This window comes from Erpetoichthys calabaricus, chromosome 1 (genome assembly GCF_900747795.2).
Source record: "Erpetoichthys calabaricus chromosome 1, fErpCal1.3, whole genome shotgun sequence".
Classification (NCBI taxonomy): Eukaryota; Metazoa; Chordata; class Cladistia; order Polypteriformes; family Polypteridae; genus Erpetoichthys; species Erpetoichthys calabaricus.
In genome coordinates, this window is record NC_041394.2 from 329100079 (window position 1) to 329117295 (window position 17217).

The window sequence follows — 17217 nt, forward strand, 5'->3', positions numbered from 1 at the left end:
CTTGGGTTGCTGTTGGAAAAGGTGTTGGTGAAGCCAGTAGAGGGCGCTTATCGTGTGGTCTGTGTGTAGATTCCAAAGCCCCAGTGCCGTGATGGTGGACACTGTATTCTAACCTGTATTCTAAGATGTAAAACTGATGTCCTGAGTCTCTGTGGTCATTAAAGATCCCTTTTGAAAACATTAGAATTTATCCCAATGTCTTGGCTAAATTGCCCATCACAGCTTGGTCCTTTCTGGTCTCATAATCATCCTTAGTCTCTAACTAGCTACTATCTTTCAACCCTTCACCACCTAACAGAGCACACTGCTGTAAAATGGCTGCCATTGCATCATCTAGATCAGTGCTAAACATCGGTGGTGGGTAAATTGGTTCCCCTCTGTCTATGTAAAGTGCTATGGAAATATCATTAATTATTATTCATTATTATTATTACTAATTATATTGATGAATGATATTTCCTAAAATGATACTGATCTGTTGACACAGTAATGTAACTGAAAGCCTTCAAGGTGCACATGATTTAATTATTGCACAGGTCACATCCACTGACGATATATTCTGGAATTAATTAATTAATTAATCTATTCTTGGGAACTAAATAAATGATGTAGGGACTCTATGTTGAACAAAAGACTCAGTAAAAATATTTATGAACAAATATTTTACTTTAATTGTTTAATATATTTTTACTGTTTATTGTGAGTATTACAAATATGCAATGACACATGCTTTAAAAATCAAATCTAATATTCTAACCTTCCATTCACTATTCATTTAGAGAGCAAGGAAATCAGTAGATTTAGCATGAAGTAGTCACTCTGTGACATTTTAAAGATAAGCAGAGTTTTGTCATGCTTAATAAGGTCTGCCTGTTATCACATACAGTGGTGTGAAAAACTATTTGCCCCCTTCCTGATTTCTTATTCTTTTGCATGTTTGTCACACAAAATGTTTCTGATCATCAAACACATTTAACCATTAGTCAAATATAACACAAGTAAACACAAAATGCAGTTTGTAAATGATGGTTTTTATTATTTAGGGAGAAAAAAAAATCCAAACCTACATGGCCCTGTGTGAAAAAGTAATTGCCCCCTGAACCTAATAACTGGTTGGGCCACCCTTAGCAGCAATAACTGCAATCAAGCGTTTGCGATAACTTGCAATGAGTCTTTTATAGCGCTCTGGAGGAATTTTGGCCCACTCATCTTTGCAAAATTGTTGTAATTCAGCTTTATTTGAGGGTTTTCTAGCATGAACCGCCTTTTTAAGGTCATGCCATAGCATCTCAATTGGATTCAGGTCAGGACTTTGATTAGGCCACTCCAAAGTCTTCATTTTGTTTTTCTTCAGCCATTCAGAGGTGGATTTGCTGGTGTGTTTTGGGTCATTGTCCTGTTGCAGCACCCAAGATCACTTCAGCTTGAGTTGACGAACAGATGGCCGGACATTCTCCTTCAGGATTTTTTGGTAGACAGTAGAATTCATGGTTCCATCTATCACAGCAAGCCTTCCAGGTCCTGAAGCAGCAAAACAACCCCAGACCATCACACTACCACCACCATATTTTACTGTTGGTATGATGTTCTTTTTCTGAAATGCTGTGTTCCTTTTACGCCAGATGTAACGGGACATTTGCCTTCCAAAAAGTTCAACTTTTGACTCATCAGTCCACAAGGTATTTTCCCAAAAGTCTTGGCAACCATTGAGATGTTTCTTAGCAAAATTGAGATGAGCCCTAATGTTCTTTTTGCTTAACAGTGGTTTGCGTCTTGGAAATCTGCCATGCAGGCCGTTTTTGCCCAGTCTCTTTCTTATGGTGGAGTCGTGAACACTGACCTTAATTGAGGCAAGTGATGCCTGCAGTTCTTTAGACGTTGTCCTGGGGTCTTTTGTGACCTCTCGGATGAGTCGTCTCTGCGCTCTTGGGGTAATTTTGGTCGGCCGGCCACTCCTGGGAAGGTTCACCACTGTTCCATGTTTTTGCCATTTGTGGATAATGGCTCTCACTGTGGTTCGCTGGAGTCCCAAAGCTTTAGAAATGGCTTTATAACCTTTACCAGACTGATAGATCTCAATTACTTCTGTTCTCATTTGTTCCTGAATTTCTTTGGCTCTTGGCATGATGTCTAGCTTTTGAGGTGCTTTTGGTCTACTTCTCTGTGTCAGGCAGCTCCTATTTAAGTGATTTCTTGATTGAAACAGGTGTGGCAGTAATCAGGCCTGGGGGTGGCTACGGAAATTGAACTCAGGTGTGATACACCACAGTTAGGTTATTTTTTAACAAGGGGGCAATTACTTTTTCACACAGGGCCATGTAGGTTTGGATTTTTTTTCTCCCTAAATAATAAACACCATCATTTAAAAACTGCATTTTGTGTTTACTTGTGTTATATTTAACTAATGGTTAAATGTGTTTGATGATCAGAAACATTTTGTGTGACAAACATGCAAAAGAATAAGAAATCAGGAAGGGGGCAAATAGTTTTTCACACCACTGTACATGCACATGGGAGGCAGCTAGAACAAAGGTGTTGAACTCCTAGTCTGGAGGGCTGCAGGTTTTCATTCTAACCATCGTCTTCATTAGTGACCAGTTTTTGCTGCTAATTAACTTCTTTCGCTTTAGTTTTAATTAACTTGACTCAGGCTCCTTAGTTGTCTCTTTTTTAATTAGCACCCAAACAATAATGAGACACAAAACAAGACACCACATGACCAGCTCACCTGTACCTGTCACACAATATCTGAAAATAAAGAAAAGTGAAGGTCTCGGTAAGGCTGATCTCTCATGTCACCAAAACATTTTGATGAGCAGAAATTCAACAGTTTTGGAAATGTCAGCTGTGGCAGAATGAGAGCAGCAACAAGCCACAAAGTTAAATAATGGGCTTAATTAACAGCATCTCAATCAGCTTCTCATTAATAGACTAGTTGAGGTGAAATTTGTTGGGGTTTGAAATCCCAGTTTAGCTGCTCATCTGTTGGCTCGTTTAACGTCTCATTTCTGTTTGGCTGTCATTTCATGAAGAAACAAATCAATTTAGAGGACTGAATCCTTAAAAACAGGGATATTAAAATGAAGGGAAAATGAGTTAGTTAGCAGTGAAAACTGGTCACTGATTAGGAAAAGGGTCAGAATGAAAACCTGCAGCCACTGCGGCCCTCCAGTCCTGGAATTTGACACCTCTGAGCTAGAAGGACCAAAAGAAGGTAATTACATGCCAGGCCAGGGGGGTGGAAGGGTGCACTAAACCTTCCTCTTTTATCTCTGCAGACCAGACATGGGAAACTCTGATAATGTCACTTTTCAGGTGGTTCTGGGCCGATGACGTCACTTCTGGTTTTGAGCCCAAGAATATAATTTCCAGTTCTGGCTCCAGATGATGCCAACCTGTTTTAAAAGTCAGTCATCATCCATTTTTACTCAGTTTTTGTTTTGAACTCAACCTGTACACTTGTGTGTTGCCAAAGCTCCATTATTGGAGCCTTATTCAAGTATACGTGTGGCTGCCCCAAACCTCTTTTTGGTGTCAAGGTCTATTCATTTTACACTGTGTAATGGTAGTCTGGTAAGGATTCTTCAAAGTGAGAATAACAGGGCATCATCCTAACAAAGGAGAGCATCTTACAACAATTGCTTGTTGATGAAGCAGTAATATCTCATTTGATGTTCTTCTTAGTAAATCTGTTAAAAGGTTAGGGATTACTGTGAATCCAAAACAGATAAATAAATCTGATAAATGAGGAAAATTTATATTCAAGTAATGTCTTAAGTGTGAGCCATTGTTAAAATATGTGACCCAGTGCTCACAATTAACAGTTTTGATTCATGTACTGTATATTTTGATTCATCTGACTTAAAGGAACTGTTAAAATGTGGAATTCTAAGTTTGTTTAGACAATATGTTTCACAAATTAATGAGGTGTTTATTTATCAATAGCTAATTTTCAATCATCATCTGAAATTCTAATTATCGTATATACTCGCGTTTAAGTTCTCCCACAGAGAAGTTGAGACTTGATTTTACCATATAATTTCTGGTATTTTATAATGTTGGTCATATAAGTTTAATGCGGAAAACTGACGCTATTGGTCCAAGAGATTATAATATGCTAACGCCCACCCGAGAGAGTAACCACGGAGCACACTGCCCTTTCTTTTCTATGTATTGTGCCTACGTGACTACACGGTAATACCCGAACTATTCCCAAGTGACGTTTGCACCGATTTGTGTTTTTTGTATCTCAGACTCTCATACACTTTTATTGCAAGAGCATCCCTTATCTATGATGGAATGTTCGATCAGAAGAAAATATGAAGCTGGTTTTAAATTAAAAGTCGTTGAAGTGGCAAAAGAAATTGGTAACTGCACTGCTGCAACAAAATTGGATGTGTCTGAGAAACTGGTGCGAGATTGGAGGAAGCAAGAAGATGTAAAAAAAAATGTAAAGTGTCGTATTTTTGAACGGGTGTACAAGTCGGAGTCTGATTTTATGATCGATTTTTCTGGTTTCAAGACCCAACTTATACGCGAGTGTATACGGTACCCTTCTCCAGTGCTGCCTCCAGTTACCTAGGGATGCACATTTAAAATAAAATAAAATAAAATAAAAACATTTGTATGGGTCAGGTAGATTTATCCCCAACATGTCGACCCTTCCTTGAAGGACAGTAAGCCCTCTGTCTACTAGTGTCCTGTGTGGGTCTCATTTTTAAGACGCACATCTGACCCGTACCTACAATAGTAGAAGCACACCAGAACTGTAGCATGCAAAGAAGTGGGGATTTCGAACCAACCCACTGATGTAAGAGCCATGGCTAGACCTAATCTGAACTCCCACATGTTTATTAGTAAAAATGACTCTTGGAAAGCTGCCTCTGTGTTTGGAAAGAAATGGAGGCAGCTTACCAAGAGGTGGGAATCTTACACTCCAGTAGTGTATTGATGACATTGCCCTGCAAAATTTACCTGAGATGTTCATAAAATATTCACTTGAACTATTTACAAATGTATACACAACATCATAAACTTTGAGACTGATAAATATACTGTATATTGTAACATATTATAAAATACAAATTCCAACAATTTCAGTTTACTTACACAAATCAGCCTACACTATTTAAAACTGTAATAGGTAGTGAAATAACAAACCATGCAGAATTAAGTTGTCAACAAATAATCGACACCCCTCCAAGTTCCTGTGAATATAAATATACTGTGGCAATGTCTTCTTTATAATCTGTTGCTTCTTCAGTACTTGTGTCTTGACATGTTGAATCCATTTGATGCTCACTCTGCTTCCTCTATAACTGGCTGGTGTTGGTATTAATGAATGACACTGAAACATGGATGCACTTTTTGGACATGCACCTGAGTTTTTCTTGCAAGTAATATTGCATGCTTTTCTTATCTACTTGCTCCAAAGAATTTTCCTAATCCTTAGAACCCTTAGCTCAGATGAAACCTTTGCTCAAAATGATCAACCTTCTCTTTTACTGTGCATTGCCCCATTTTCCATCCTCAACTGTATCTTTAAGGTTTCATTCTTTGCTTTTGCAAACACACACAAACTCTTCTACCCTAATATATAAATCCTTAGAATTCTGGGAGTCTTGCCCAAATATATTTGGCTTTCCTATTGAAAAATAAAGTGAGGGAATTTATTTTACCCTTTCGCAACACAGATGGCTTTAGATGCCACATATGAGCTCTAGTATTGACCAAAATCTGGCTACTGTGGTGTCACAGATATAAATGCTGCTTTGTTATTTCATTGGATCATTTCTTTAATCTCTGTACAGAAGTTCCTGGTTTATGATGGGAAGTGAATATTTTCATCATCTAAAATATGAAAAAAGCAGTTCAATGAAAAACATAATAAGGAAGAAAAATGTGATTCAATTAATTTGTTTCCAGTATTCAATCCATAGAATTATTTTCCTGAAACAGTTTAGATTCTGTAAATAAAAAAAATAACACAAACGCATATATTTAGTAATTTAAATTAATTCATCCAAAATGACTTACGCATCTCCATTGTTCTATAGTGTGAGCCCTGCTAAGTGTAATGGCTCACATTAGATGGTCAATCGCAAGCACTAAACCAATAACTTTGCAGTTGACAGTATAGTGTTTTAGTATAAGAGCAACCAATTTATAAAGAATAATAAGAAGCTTTAAGAATTTTGTTTTTATTCATGATGAAATATGCATACAGTACTAGAAATACTCAGTGAGAATACAAAACTACACATGAAGGTTAGAGTAACACACATCTGATTCTATAGTGTTATTTAATTGTTCATGGAGGCCAAAGGGAAACTGCTCAGAAAAGTAGTCTGACCTCACATGATACAAATACACATTCAAAATAAGCGATGGACTCTTGATGACCTCTTTGACAAATGCTTATGTTCAGTTATATTGAGTGTCCACTGTCTTCACAAGTTTAATGTCAATATTCTTCATTCCATTATTTATATGTGAATATTGTGAAATTGCTTCCAGACACAAGGTGTTGCTGTTGTCGCTGCTCACCACATATTCTTCCTCTTCTTCTTCTTCTTTCGGCTGCTCCCGTTAGGGGTTGCCACAGCGGATCATCTTTTTCCATATCCTTCTGTCCTCTGCATCTTGTTCTGTTACACCCATCACCTGCATGTCCTCTCTCATCACATCCATAAACCTTTGCTTAGGCCTTCCTCTTTTCCTCTTACCTGGCAGCTCTATCTTTAGCATCCTTCTCCCAATATACCCAGCATCTCTCCTCTGCACATGTCCAAACCAACGCAATCTTGCCTCTCTAACTTTGTCTCCAAACCGTCCAACTTGAGCTGACCCTCTAATGTACTCATTTCTAATCCTGTCCATCCTCATCACACCCAGTACTAATCTTAGCATCTTTAACTCTGCTACCTCCAGCTCTGTCTCCTACTTTCTGGTCAGTGCCACCATCTCCAACCCATATAACATAGCTGGTTTCACTACCGTCCTGTAGACCTTCCCTTTCACACTTGCTGATATCCATCTGTCACAAATTACTCCTGACACTCTTCTCCACCCATTCCACCCTGCCTGCACTCTCTTTTTCACATCTCTTCCACAATCCCCATTACTCTGTATTGTTGATCTCAAGTATTTAAACTCATCCACATTCGTCAACTCTACTCCCTGCATCCTCACCATTCCACTGACCTCCCTCTCATTTACACACATGTATCCTGTCTTGTTCCTACTGACCTTCATTCCTCTCCTCTCTAGAGCACATCTGCACCTCTCCAGGGTCTCCTCAACCTGCTCCCTACTATCTTTATTAGAACACTTTCTAGATGAGAACAGGCCATTCAGCCCAACAAAGCGCGCCAGTCCTATCCACTTATTTCTTCCAAAAAATCAGATCGCTACAGATCACAATGTCATCAGCAAACATCATAGTTCACAGGGACTCCTGTCTAATCTCGTCTGTTAACCTGTGCATCACCATTGCAAATAAGAAAGGGCTCAGAGCCGATCCTTGATGTAGTCCCACCTTCATGTTGAATGTATCCGTCACTCCTACCGCAGACCTCACCACTGTTGCAGGTCCCTCGTAATAATCCTGTACAACTCTTACGTACTTCTCTGCCACTCCCGAATTCCTCGTACAATATCACAACTCCTCTTGAGGCACCCTGTCATATGCTTTCTCCGGGTCCACAAAGACACCATGCAACTCCTGCTGGCCTTCTGTGTACTTCTCCATTAACACCCTCAGAGCAAACATCTCATCTGTGGTGCTCTTTCATGGCATGAACCCATACAGCTGCTCACTAATCATCACCTCACTTCTTAACCGAGCTTCCACTACTCTTTCCCATAACTTCATGCTGTGACTCATCAATTTTATTCCCCTGTAGTTACTACAGTCTTGCACATCAACCTTATTCTTAAATATCGGCACCAGTGCACTTCTTCTCCACTCCTCAGGAATCCTGTCAATTCCCAAGATTTCATTAAACAATCTGGTTAAATACTCCACTGCCATCTCTCCTAAACACCTCCATGCTTCCACAGGTACTGTATGTCATCTGGACTAACGGCCTTTCCATTTTTCATCCACTTCATAGCTGTCCTTACTTCCTCCTTGCTAATCCGTTGCACTTCCTGATTCACTATCTCCACCTCATCCAACCTTCTCTCTGTCATTCTGTTCATTCATCAGCCTCTCAAAGTACTCTTTCCATCTTTTCAACACACTCTCCTCGCTTGTGAGTACGTTGCCATCTTTATCCTTTATTACCCTAACCTGCTGCACATCTTTCCCAGCTCGGTCCCACTGTCCAGCCAATCGGTACAGGTCCTTTTCTCCCTCCTTAGTGTCCAACTTCTCATACAACTCATCATACGTCTTTTCTTTAGCCTTCGCCACCTCTCTCTTCACCTTGCACTTTATCTCCTTGTACTCTTTCATCAGGCTCTGAACCTCTGCGATGGAAGCACAATTAGAAAGGGCAGTGCTTAACTCTGACAGTAACTTTAAAATACAATAGAAACAGTAGGGAAAAGAGTCCAAATATTAAAGTCCTTTGTGGAATTGAACTGACTAGAGTAGCCATCACTGAGAGGCCAGTTTAATCATAAAATGTGCCTTACATTTGTAACAGCTGATTCCTATTTAATGATTTCCAACTGCCGTCCAGATACTTTCAGCTCCATCAATAAACACTGAAGCTTCCTCCTCTTGTTCACACCAAGCCTACTCCTATCCATCCTGTGGAGGGGAGAGAGAAGAGCAAGTTACAGTCTCATCAGCCACCCTTTCACTTCCAGTTGACATTTTAACTGGGTGTCAAGACCCTAGGATCAGAGCCACTCTTAAAAACAGGAGGCCAAGCAGACTCTTCTTTTCACCGATTAGTGATGGGATTGAGTTTTTTTGAGATTTCTAGGTTATTTCTTGATTTGTAAGTTTTTTGTAACAACCTGGGACAAAGATACATACCCTCTTCAACTCAGTTTTATGTTAGAAAATTGCAGCTCTGTTGATTTAAATGTAAGTCTCTGCTCTAATCCTTCCTTCCTATTGCTTTACATTTTCAAACAGTACAGTTTCATATTAATTTTTTAATATATAATTTAGTATACAGTAATCCCTCCTCGATCGCGGGGGTTGCGTTCCAGAACCCCCTGCGAAAGGAGAAAATCCGCGAAGTAGAAACCATATGTTTATATGGTTATTTTTATATTGTCATGCTTGGGTCACAGATTTGCACAGAAACACAGGAGGTTGTAGAGAGACAGGAACTTTATTCAAACACTGCAAACAAACATTTGTCTCTTTTTCAAAAGTTTAAACTGTGCTCCATGACAAGACAGAGGTGACAGTTCCGTGTCACAATTAAAAGAATGCAAACATATCTTCCTCTTCAAAGGAGTGCACGTCAGGAGCAGAGAATGTCAGAGAGAGAGAGAGAAAAGCAAACAATCAAAAATCAATAGGCGCTGTTTGGCTTTTAAGTATGCGAAGCACCGTCGGACAAAGCAGCTGCAAGGAAGGGAGCAATGTGAAGGTAGTCTTTCAGTATTTTTTAGAGGAGCGTCCATATCCTCTAGGCCAGTGTGCGAACAGCCCCTCTGCTCACACCCCCTCCGTCAGGAGCAGAGAATGTCAGAGAGAGTGAGAGAGACAGAGAAAAAGAAACAATCAAAAATCAATACGTGTCGTTCGAACTTTTAAGTATGCGAAGCACCGTGCGGGAAGCATGTCGCTTGACAAAGCAGCTGCACGGAAGGGAGCAATGTGAAGATAATCTTTCAGCATTTTTAGACGAGCGTATTGTCTAGGGGTGCGAACAGCCCCCCTGCTCACACCCCCTCTGTCAGGAGCAGAGAATGTTAGAGCAAGAGAGAGAGAGAGAGAAGCAAACAATCAAAAATCAATACGTGCTGTTTGATCTTTTAAGTATGCGAGGCACCGTGTGGGAAGCATATCGCTTGACAAAGCAGCCACATGTAAGCCCAGCAAGGAAGGGAGCAATGTGAAGGTAATCTTCCAGCGTTTTTTGAGGAGCGTCCGTATCCTCTAGGGGTGCGAAGAGCCCCCGTGCTCACAATATATTTGAGGAGTTTTATTTAATACGTAATACGCGCTCTGGTTGGGTAGCTTCTCAGCCATCTGCCAATAGCATCCCTTGTATGAAATCAACTGGGCAAACCAACTGAGGAAGCATGTACCAGAAATTAAAAGACCCATTGTCCGCAGAAATCCGCGAACCAGCAAAAAATCTGTAATATATATTTAAATATGCTTACATATAAAATCCGCGATAGAGTGAAGCCGCGAAAGTCAAAGCGCGATATAGTGAGGGATTACTGTATATAATAGGGTATAAATTATTTGACTACATATTTTGTGATTAAGTCAATAGGAATCTCTGTTTTTTATTTTTTACCGGCACCAGCCCCAGATCCTATTGATGAATGAAGCAAACCAACTGAATTAAATGAATTGATTCAATTAAATTTGTAGTTTGAAATGATCAAATCAGTAAAATGAATTGAAAGGACCATCACTAATTGGGCAATATTTTGAGTAGACCACTTTTCACATTGTACTTTACTACCAACAATGCCCTAGGAAGATAACTGACTAAGAAAGTGGAAAATCATCAGAGCTCCTCTGATGTCACAGGTGCCCCTTTTCTGCACTAGACTTTTACTCCTTCCATCTTTTAAAAGCCCAAACAAGCCTCTCTCTCACACACACATTATTTACTTACTTCAATTTCTTCAGTTTGCAGTTTGGGTTTCTTAGTCCCTCACAGAGCCAATGGACTCCTGAATCTTCCAGATTGTTGCTGCTCAGCCACAGCTCTGTGAGATGGGAATGCTCAGTAGAAAGAACCAATGAGAGAGCCTCACAACATTCAGAGGTGAGACCACAAGACTGCAGCCTGAAGCGATGAGGAGAAATAAAGAGAAGACCAGGTGAGTCTTGAGGGTGAGGGAAAGTAACATTCAGGTTGTATTTGTAACAAACTGACAAATGAAAGTTCAAGTAAGCAAATGTAATGTCTTTTTGTGGGTCTTATGTAATGTCTCTGTCAGGGTCTTATGTTCATTACATGTAAGACCTTCACCAAACTGTATCAGTGCATGCTTCCAACCTTCATGCAAAATTTTTCACATTTTTTTTAAACTAGTTTTTTTTAAATTATTTCTGTTGTTTTGTTTGTCACTGTCTCATTGATGTTCTTCTGTTTCACAGACCATTTTGCCATTAAGGACACTGTCTTCTTATAATGTATTTGTTTACATGCATAAACGGACAGTGTTGTACATGAACTAGTTCAAAAGAGCGCGTTCATTGCACAAATTCATTTTTCTAAGAATGGTGAAATTAATGTAACGTATTTGCAAGTGAAGACCTTGAATGTGAGCTACTTGTTTTAGGAGACATTCTGGAGCTTGTTTAGGTCCCGATTTGCCTTACACTATAATGTATGGGTGGAGCCGAATCCGAATACGGTATTTGGATAAGCACAAATAGTGGATTTTTATGAATATTTATTTTTAAAAAAATTTTTTCCATTTATTTGTATTTGGAAAAAATAACATAAAATCCAATAAGGGCTGTCTGTGTCTGACTGCTTGTGCTTAAGTTTCCCTCCCGCTGACACGAGCACGCGGTGAAGCTCCATTTTTGCTTTTAGAAAAACGTTGGACTTCACAAGGCCACTTTATATTTTTATTTGTGATGCAAATTTTGACCGGCAGCGTAAGAGGTTAGTTCACCTACACACTGGTTACACAGTCACCATTTGTGTCACACAGTTGGAAATAGAACGGTAATTTATATATATATTTGCATCTATTTAATTTCTTTTTGACCGGGAGGATATTAGCATATATGGTTATACATGTTTGTTGCTGGGTATAATTCCATCCATCCATCTATCCATTACCCAACCCGCTACATCCTAACTACAGGGTCATGGGGGTCAGCTGGAGCCAAGGGTATAACTCAATAAGGTGTATTTAAATAAAAAAGTCTTAATAATTATTGTATTTTATTCAACAACACTGTAATAGCAAAACTGAAAAAAAGTAAACTCATGGGTCATTTATTCTCACTTGTTAAAAAATACAAAACGAACTGGACATGAACTAGTTCAAAATTGAAATGGTGAACTACGAACGTGAATTTATTCATTTTAATCTGTGTGAACTGAAGTTTGAGCTATAGTTCTTGTGAGGTGTGAACTTGCACAACACTGTCAACTGATAACATATTTAGTGCATTCGTATTTAAAACTCCTGGAGAGCAGTTAACCCTTGTGATGGATGGCTAGGGATGGTGCCCTACCAAGAGGAGCAGAGAACCAGGAGAAGGGCAATTTATACCCCAGGAAATGAGAGGGCAGCACCCCTGGGCTGCATTGGGACCACAGGCTTGGAGCTTAGAAGCTCAAACCTGTTGGGGTCTGTGGCCACTGCCAGGGGGTGCCTGGACAGCTCCAGAAAGAAGATCTGCAGCACTTCTGCCACAGACTGGAACTGCTGCAGGAGGTTAATTGGGAAGCACCTGGAGCACTTCTGGGTGCCATATACAAGGGCAACGCCTCACTCCATTCAGGGATCTGGAGTTGGGTGGAAGAGGATGGAGCTTGCGAGGAGAGGAGTAGAGGCGGAAGAAGACTTGAGGAAGAAAAGGGACTGAGCCTTGTGGTTAATTTGTGCACTGTGTGCTGTGCAGAAGGAAAAGAATTAATAAATGTGTGTGTTTGGATATTGTGTGTCCTTGGTTTCTGTCTGTAGCTGGGCTGGTCTTCTACACCCTGTCTATTTAACGTAAAGTAAATGAGAGACACTCAATAAAAAAATTCAGATGTCAAGATTTAACAACAGTTTAACTTGCTAACTAAACTTTTCTGACTACGATTTCTTGTTTGTCCTTTTATGAAAGTTCACCCGATTGATCAAACCCTGCATTTCTCAAGGTCCTATTTCGAAGATTAGCATTGTCTAATTTTTTCCAGGCACAAAAACATTATGATCTTTCAGTAGGTTTTTCATGGAATACCACTTTTACCACTCACACACTACTTACTTGTTAAATAAGATTTGAATAGTTTTTATTCAGAGTATCTATCTATCTATCTATCTATCTATCTATCTATCTATCTATCTATCTATCTATCTATCTATCTATCTATCTATCTATCTATCTATCTATCTATCTATCTATCTATCTATCTATCTATCTATCTATCTATCTATCTATCTATCTATCTATCTATCTATCTATCTATCTATCTATCTATCTATCTATCTATCTATCTATCTATCTATCTATCTATCTAAACACTTCTGTAAAGTCGTACAAAATAAACACTGTTGTTCGTACTCACATACAGAGTGTTTGCTCACCCCAGTTTTTCCAATTTACAGTTTGGATGTTTCAGTCTCTCACACAACAGGTGGACTCCTGAATCCAGCAGTTTATTCATTCCCAGTTCCAATTGAATCAGTCTGGAGTGATCAGCAGAGAGAACAGAGGAAAGAAACTCACAACAGCCAGAAGTGAAACCGCACTGTTGTAGCCTGGAGAAGGGAGAGATAATGAGAGGACTTTGTGAATTTGTGTGTGTGTGTGGACTAGTAACAACTCTGATATCCACGTGAGAGCAAAGAGCAAATAAAAACGTAACGATTCTAAAGTCTAGGGTGCCATCTGTTAGGATCTGCTGAGGGTTACATTTATTTTACTTGTATATTGAAGATGCATTCACATTTGTTTATTTGATGTTTTTATTGTTTCTATTCTTCCTTTTGTTTCTGGTAGAATTTGACCTTAAAGGATGCTTTCTTTTAGTTTTAACATATAGCATTCCTGTATGTGCATCTATTGATGACATGTCTGATTCCATCTTATTTAAGATTGAAGGAGAGCTGTAAACACTGCCTGTACGTTAAAGAAACAGAAAGGAAAGACAACTGACAAGAGCTATTGTACCAGAGGTTTTCCTTACAGTTTCAGCTTACTGACTAAGGTCTCTTGACTATAATTTTTTCTGAGACATTTCATGAAAGTTCACTTGATTGATCAATCTCTGTTTGTTGTAAGTTAATCATTTCTGCTAAGTGAATTCTAATTTCTTCCACCCAAACAAACAAAAATATCAGTGATTATCTCTTTCATAATTGAAATGGTCCTCTGTACAGTGTCTTTAACAATTATTTCCATTAAGGAGCAAGAATTCAACACTCTTACACACACACACACACACACACACACACACACACACACACACACACGCACACATATGAGGGCATAGTTTACTCACTTCAGTTTTTCTAATTTGCAGTTTTCTTCTCTAAGCCCCTCACACAATAGATGTACTCCGGAATCCTCGAGTTTATTATATGATAGCTCCAACTCAGTCATTAGTGAATGTTTAAGGGAGAGGGCCGAGGAGAGAGCCGCGCAACATCCTGAAGTGAGACTGCAGGACAGCAGACTGTAGAAATGAGATGAAAGGAAGTGACGATCAGTTTGTTCTAAAACTGGCTTTACAGCTTTCATTTACACAACTGTGTTTTCTGGTTGAAGACCCCACTCACCTCACTTATTATTATTAATGAGTTACCATAGATTGGCAAAATGCATAGAAATATTAATAATTTTTTAGCATGTTATTTTACCCACTACATAGCAGCAGAATACTGTCTCAAGTATTTTTCAGGCTAAACACTGTTTATTATAAACAGCTTTCCTTAAGTTACACTCAGGATTAACCTTTTTTTAAACAGAATTCTGAGCCCAAGACAGGCTCAAGGTTAATGCCAAAGAGGTTAAAATAAAAAAAAAAACATATTTTCACATCCTGGCCTGTTGGGGGTCTTTCTAGGTCAAAAGCTGGAAAACTAGTCCCCTCTGTCTATCTGTCTAGTCTTGGCTGACCATAACCTTTTACTGAGCAAAGAGGATTCAGAATTTGGGTAGATGGACATTTTTATTGGTAGACCTGCTTTTGCAGAACTGTTATAAATTTGATAAAGGGCACACATTTTAAAGAATAAAAGGGATCAGCTTTATGTAAACTGAATGAGCAATCTAACATTCAGTGAATATCACTGTAAAAAGTTTCTTGTAAATAAACAGCAAAGGACTGGCAACAGGGTTTCAAGAAAGTTACTGTAAAATTAACAGCAGCTGACTGTTGCTAAGATTTACGGTTTGCTACCATTTTTGCATAAAAAGAGGATAAAACTGTGTTTTTTTAAATAACTTTTTGGTAACTTGAAAAGGAAACAATTGCTGCTTAGTCAGTCAGTCAAAGTCATTTTCCAACCCGCTATATCCTAACACAGGGTCACGGGGGTGTGCTGGAGCCAATCCCAACCCGCACAGAGCGCAAGGCAGGAACAAATCCCAGGCAGGGCGCCAGCCCACCGCAGGGCACACACACAAACACACACCAAGCACAATTTAGGATCGCCAATGCACCTAACCTGCATATCTTTGGACTGTTGGAGGAAACCGGAGCACCTGGAGGAACCCCAGGGAGGCACGGGGAGAACATGGAAACTCCGCACAGGGAGGACCCGAGAAGCGAACCCAAGTCTCCTTACTGCGAGGCAGCAGTGCTACCACTGCGCTACCCATTGCTGCTTAGTGCTTCTGCTTAATGCTCCTCACCAAATTGTCCTGCTTTAACATTTAAGGTTATCCAGTCAGTCAGTCAGTCATTTTCCAACCCGCTATATCCTAACATGGGGTCACGGGGGTCTGCTGGAGCCAATCCCAGCCAACAGTGTTAATATTACCAATGAATAATCAGACAGAAGGTCAAAAATGAAATCATGAAAACAAACATATTCCTTCATGCTGCAATGTTATTTTACAAGAGTGCCATACCAGTATGTTAATACAGGGAAAGAAACATTACCTACATTTATCTAACATAGCATTTGCTTACCTGTTAGCTAGCATATTGTTAAATTATACATTCACAAATACTTAGGCTAACTTGATGTAGTAATTTAATTGAAGGCTTGAAATCGTACGGGGCGGACTGGTGGTTCAGAGGCAAGGGGGATCTGCGCCGGTAATTAGAAGGCTGTCAGTTCGAATCCTGTAAATGCCAGAAGTGATTCCACTCCATTCGGCCCCTTGAGCAAGGCCTTTAAACCTGCAAATGCTCCATTAGGGGTATGATGTTAATCTGCATCCAGCCCCGCAAGCAGGACCTCCAACTTACAAGGAAAAATTGGGGGTTGGCGGCTGGACCACTCAAACTAGTATGGTGCTGAGGTGTCACCCATTGAATGGCTAATTTGGGATCCTGAGGTGGTTCGTCGTGTGGTGGGTGCAGCAACACAACGTATCAGTACATACTCCCAACACAACTCAAAATCTTAACCGGGCTAAAGTAAAGTTAAATATCATCCATAGTGATTCAGCATAACTTTACAACAAATAAAATTGCAACTACCAACTCATAAGCAGGGCGAGAACAAGTGAAAAAATCCTTTAGCACACTTCACATGCACCCTCACCTGCTGCTTGTTCATGAAATTCAAAAAAATATTGCAAGATATTGTTATTAAGTTACCCCTGTAAAAGTCATGACACCTGTATCAATTTTTAATAAAGGTAAAATTCTGTATTTAAAGATAACCGGTTTATATTGTTGAAATTTAGCTTTAAATTAATAGCAATTTGTAACAGTGTACAAGTCTAAATTTTATTACAATTAATTATATTTTTGAAAAGATACTAGTATCGCATCCACAAAAGTACATGCACATACACACACTCAATGTTGTCTCACCTCAGTTTCTGTAATTTACAATTTGAGCACCTCAGCCCCTCACACAGAAGACGCACTTCTAAGTCCCCTCGGTTATTGGCTGACAGCTCCAGCTGAGTCACTTGTGAATGCTCAACAGAAAGTGCAGAAATGTGAGCCTCACAACATCCAGAGGTGAGATTCCATGACTGCAGACTGTCATGATAAGTGTGATTAGCGAGGTTCGAGGCATTGTGCATTTTAAATAAATAAATGGAAGTCACAAAGCCGGAAAGTTCCGCGCAGGTGCAGTTGCACATGGGAATGCACGCACACTGCTCCAAGGTTGATTGGGGTGCTTGGCTGCTTACACATTCAAGTGCAAATGCAAGCGGATTGGTCAGGTGCTTCAGGTAATTGTAGCACCTGAACCCAA

At 39.6% G+C, this 17217-nt stretch overlaps 1 protein-coding gene across 2 annotated transcripts in view; it reads right to left on the reverse strand.

Annotated features, from left to right (window-relative positions):
* Positions 1-17217, reverse strand: part of LOC114665934 (NACHT, LRR and PYD domains-containing protein 3-like) — a 578897-nt gene that overhangs the window by 546515 nt on the left and 15165 nt on the right. The window contains exons 9-13 of one of the 2 annotated variants that reach the window (XR_007934483.1): positions 14334-14507; positions 13417-13590; positions 10767-10940; positions 8641-8758; positions 8436-8472 (exon numbers count right to left, since the gene is read on the reverse strand). Coding sequence is in view for 1 of the 2 variants with exons in the window: in XM_051924999.1 (XP_051780959.1) it covers positions 8659-8758; positions 10767-10940; positions 13417-13590; positions 14334-14507 (622 nt within the window). In the remaining variant the exon portion in view is untranslated. Of the gene's footprint in view, positions 1-6184; positions 8473-8640; positions 8759-10766; positions 10941-13416; positions 13591-14333; positions 14508-17217 lie in introns of those variants that run through there. The other variant, XM_051924999.1, reaches the window with a different exon arrangement.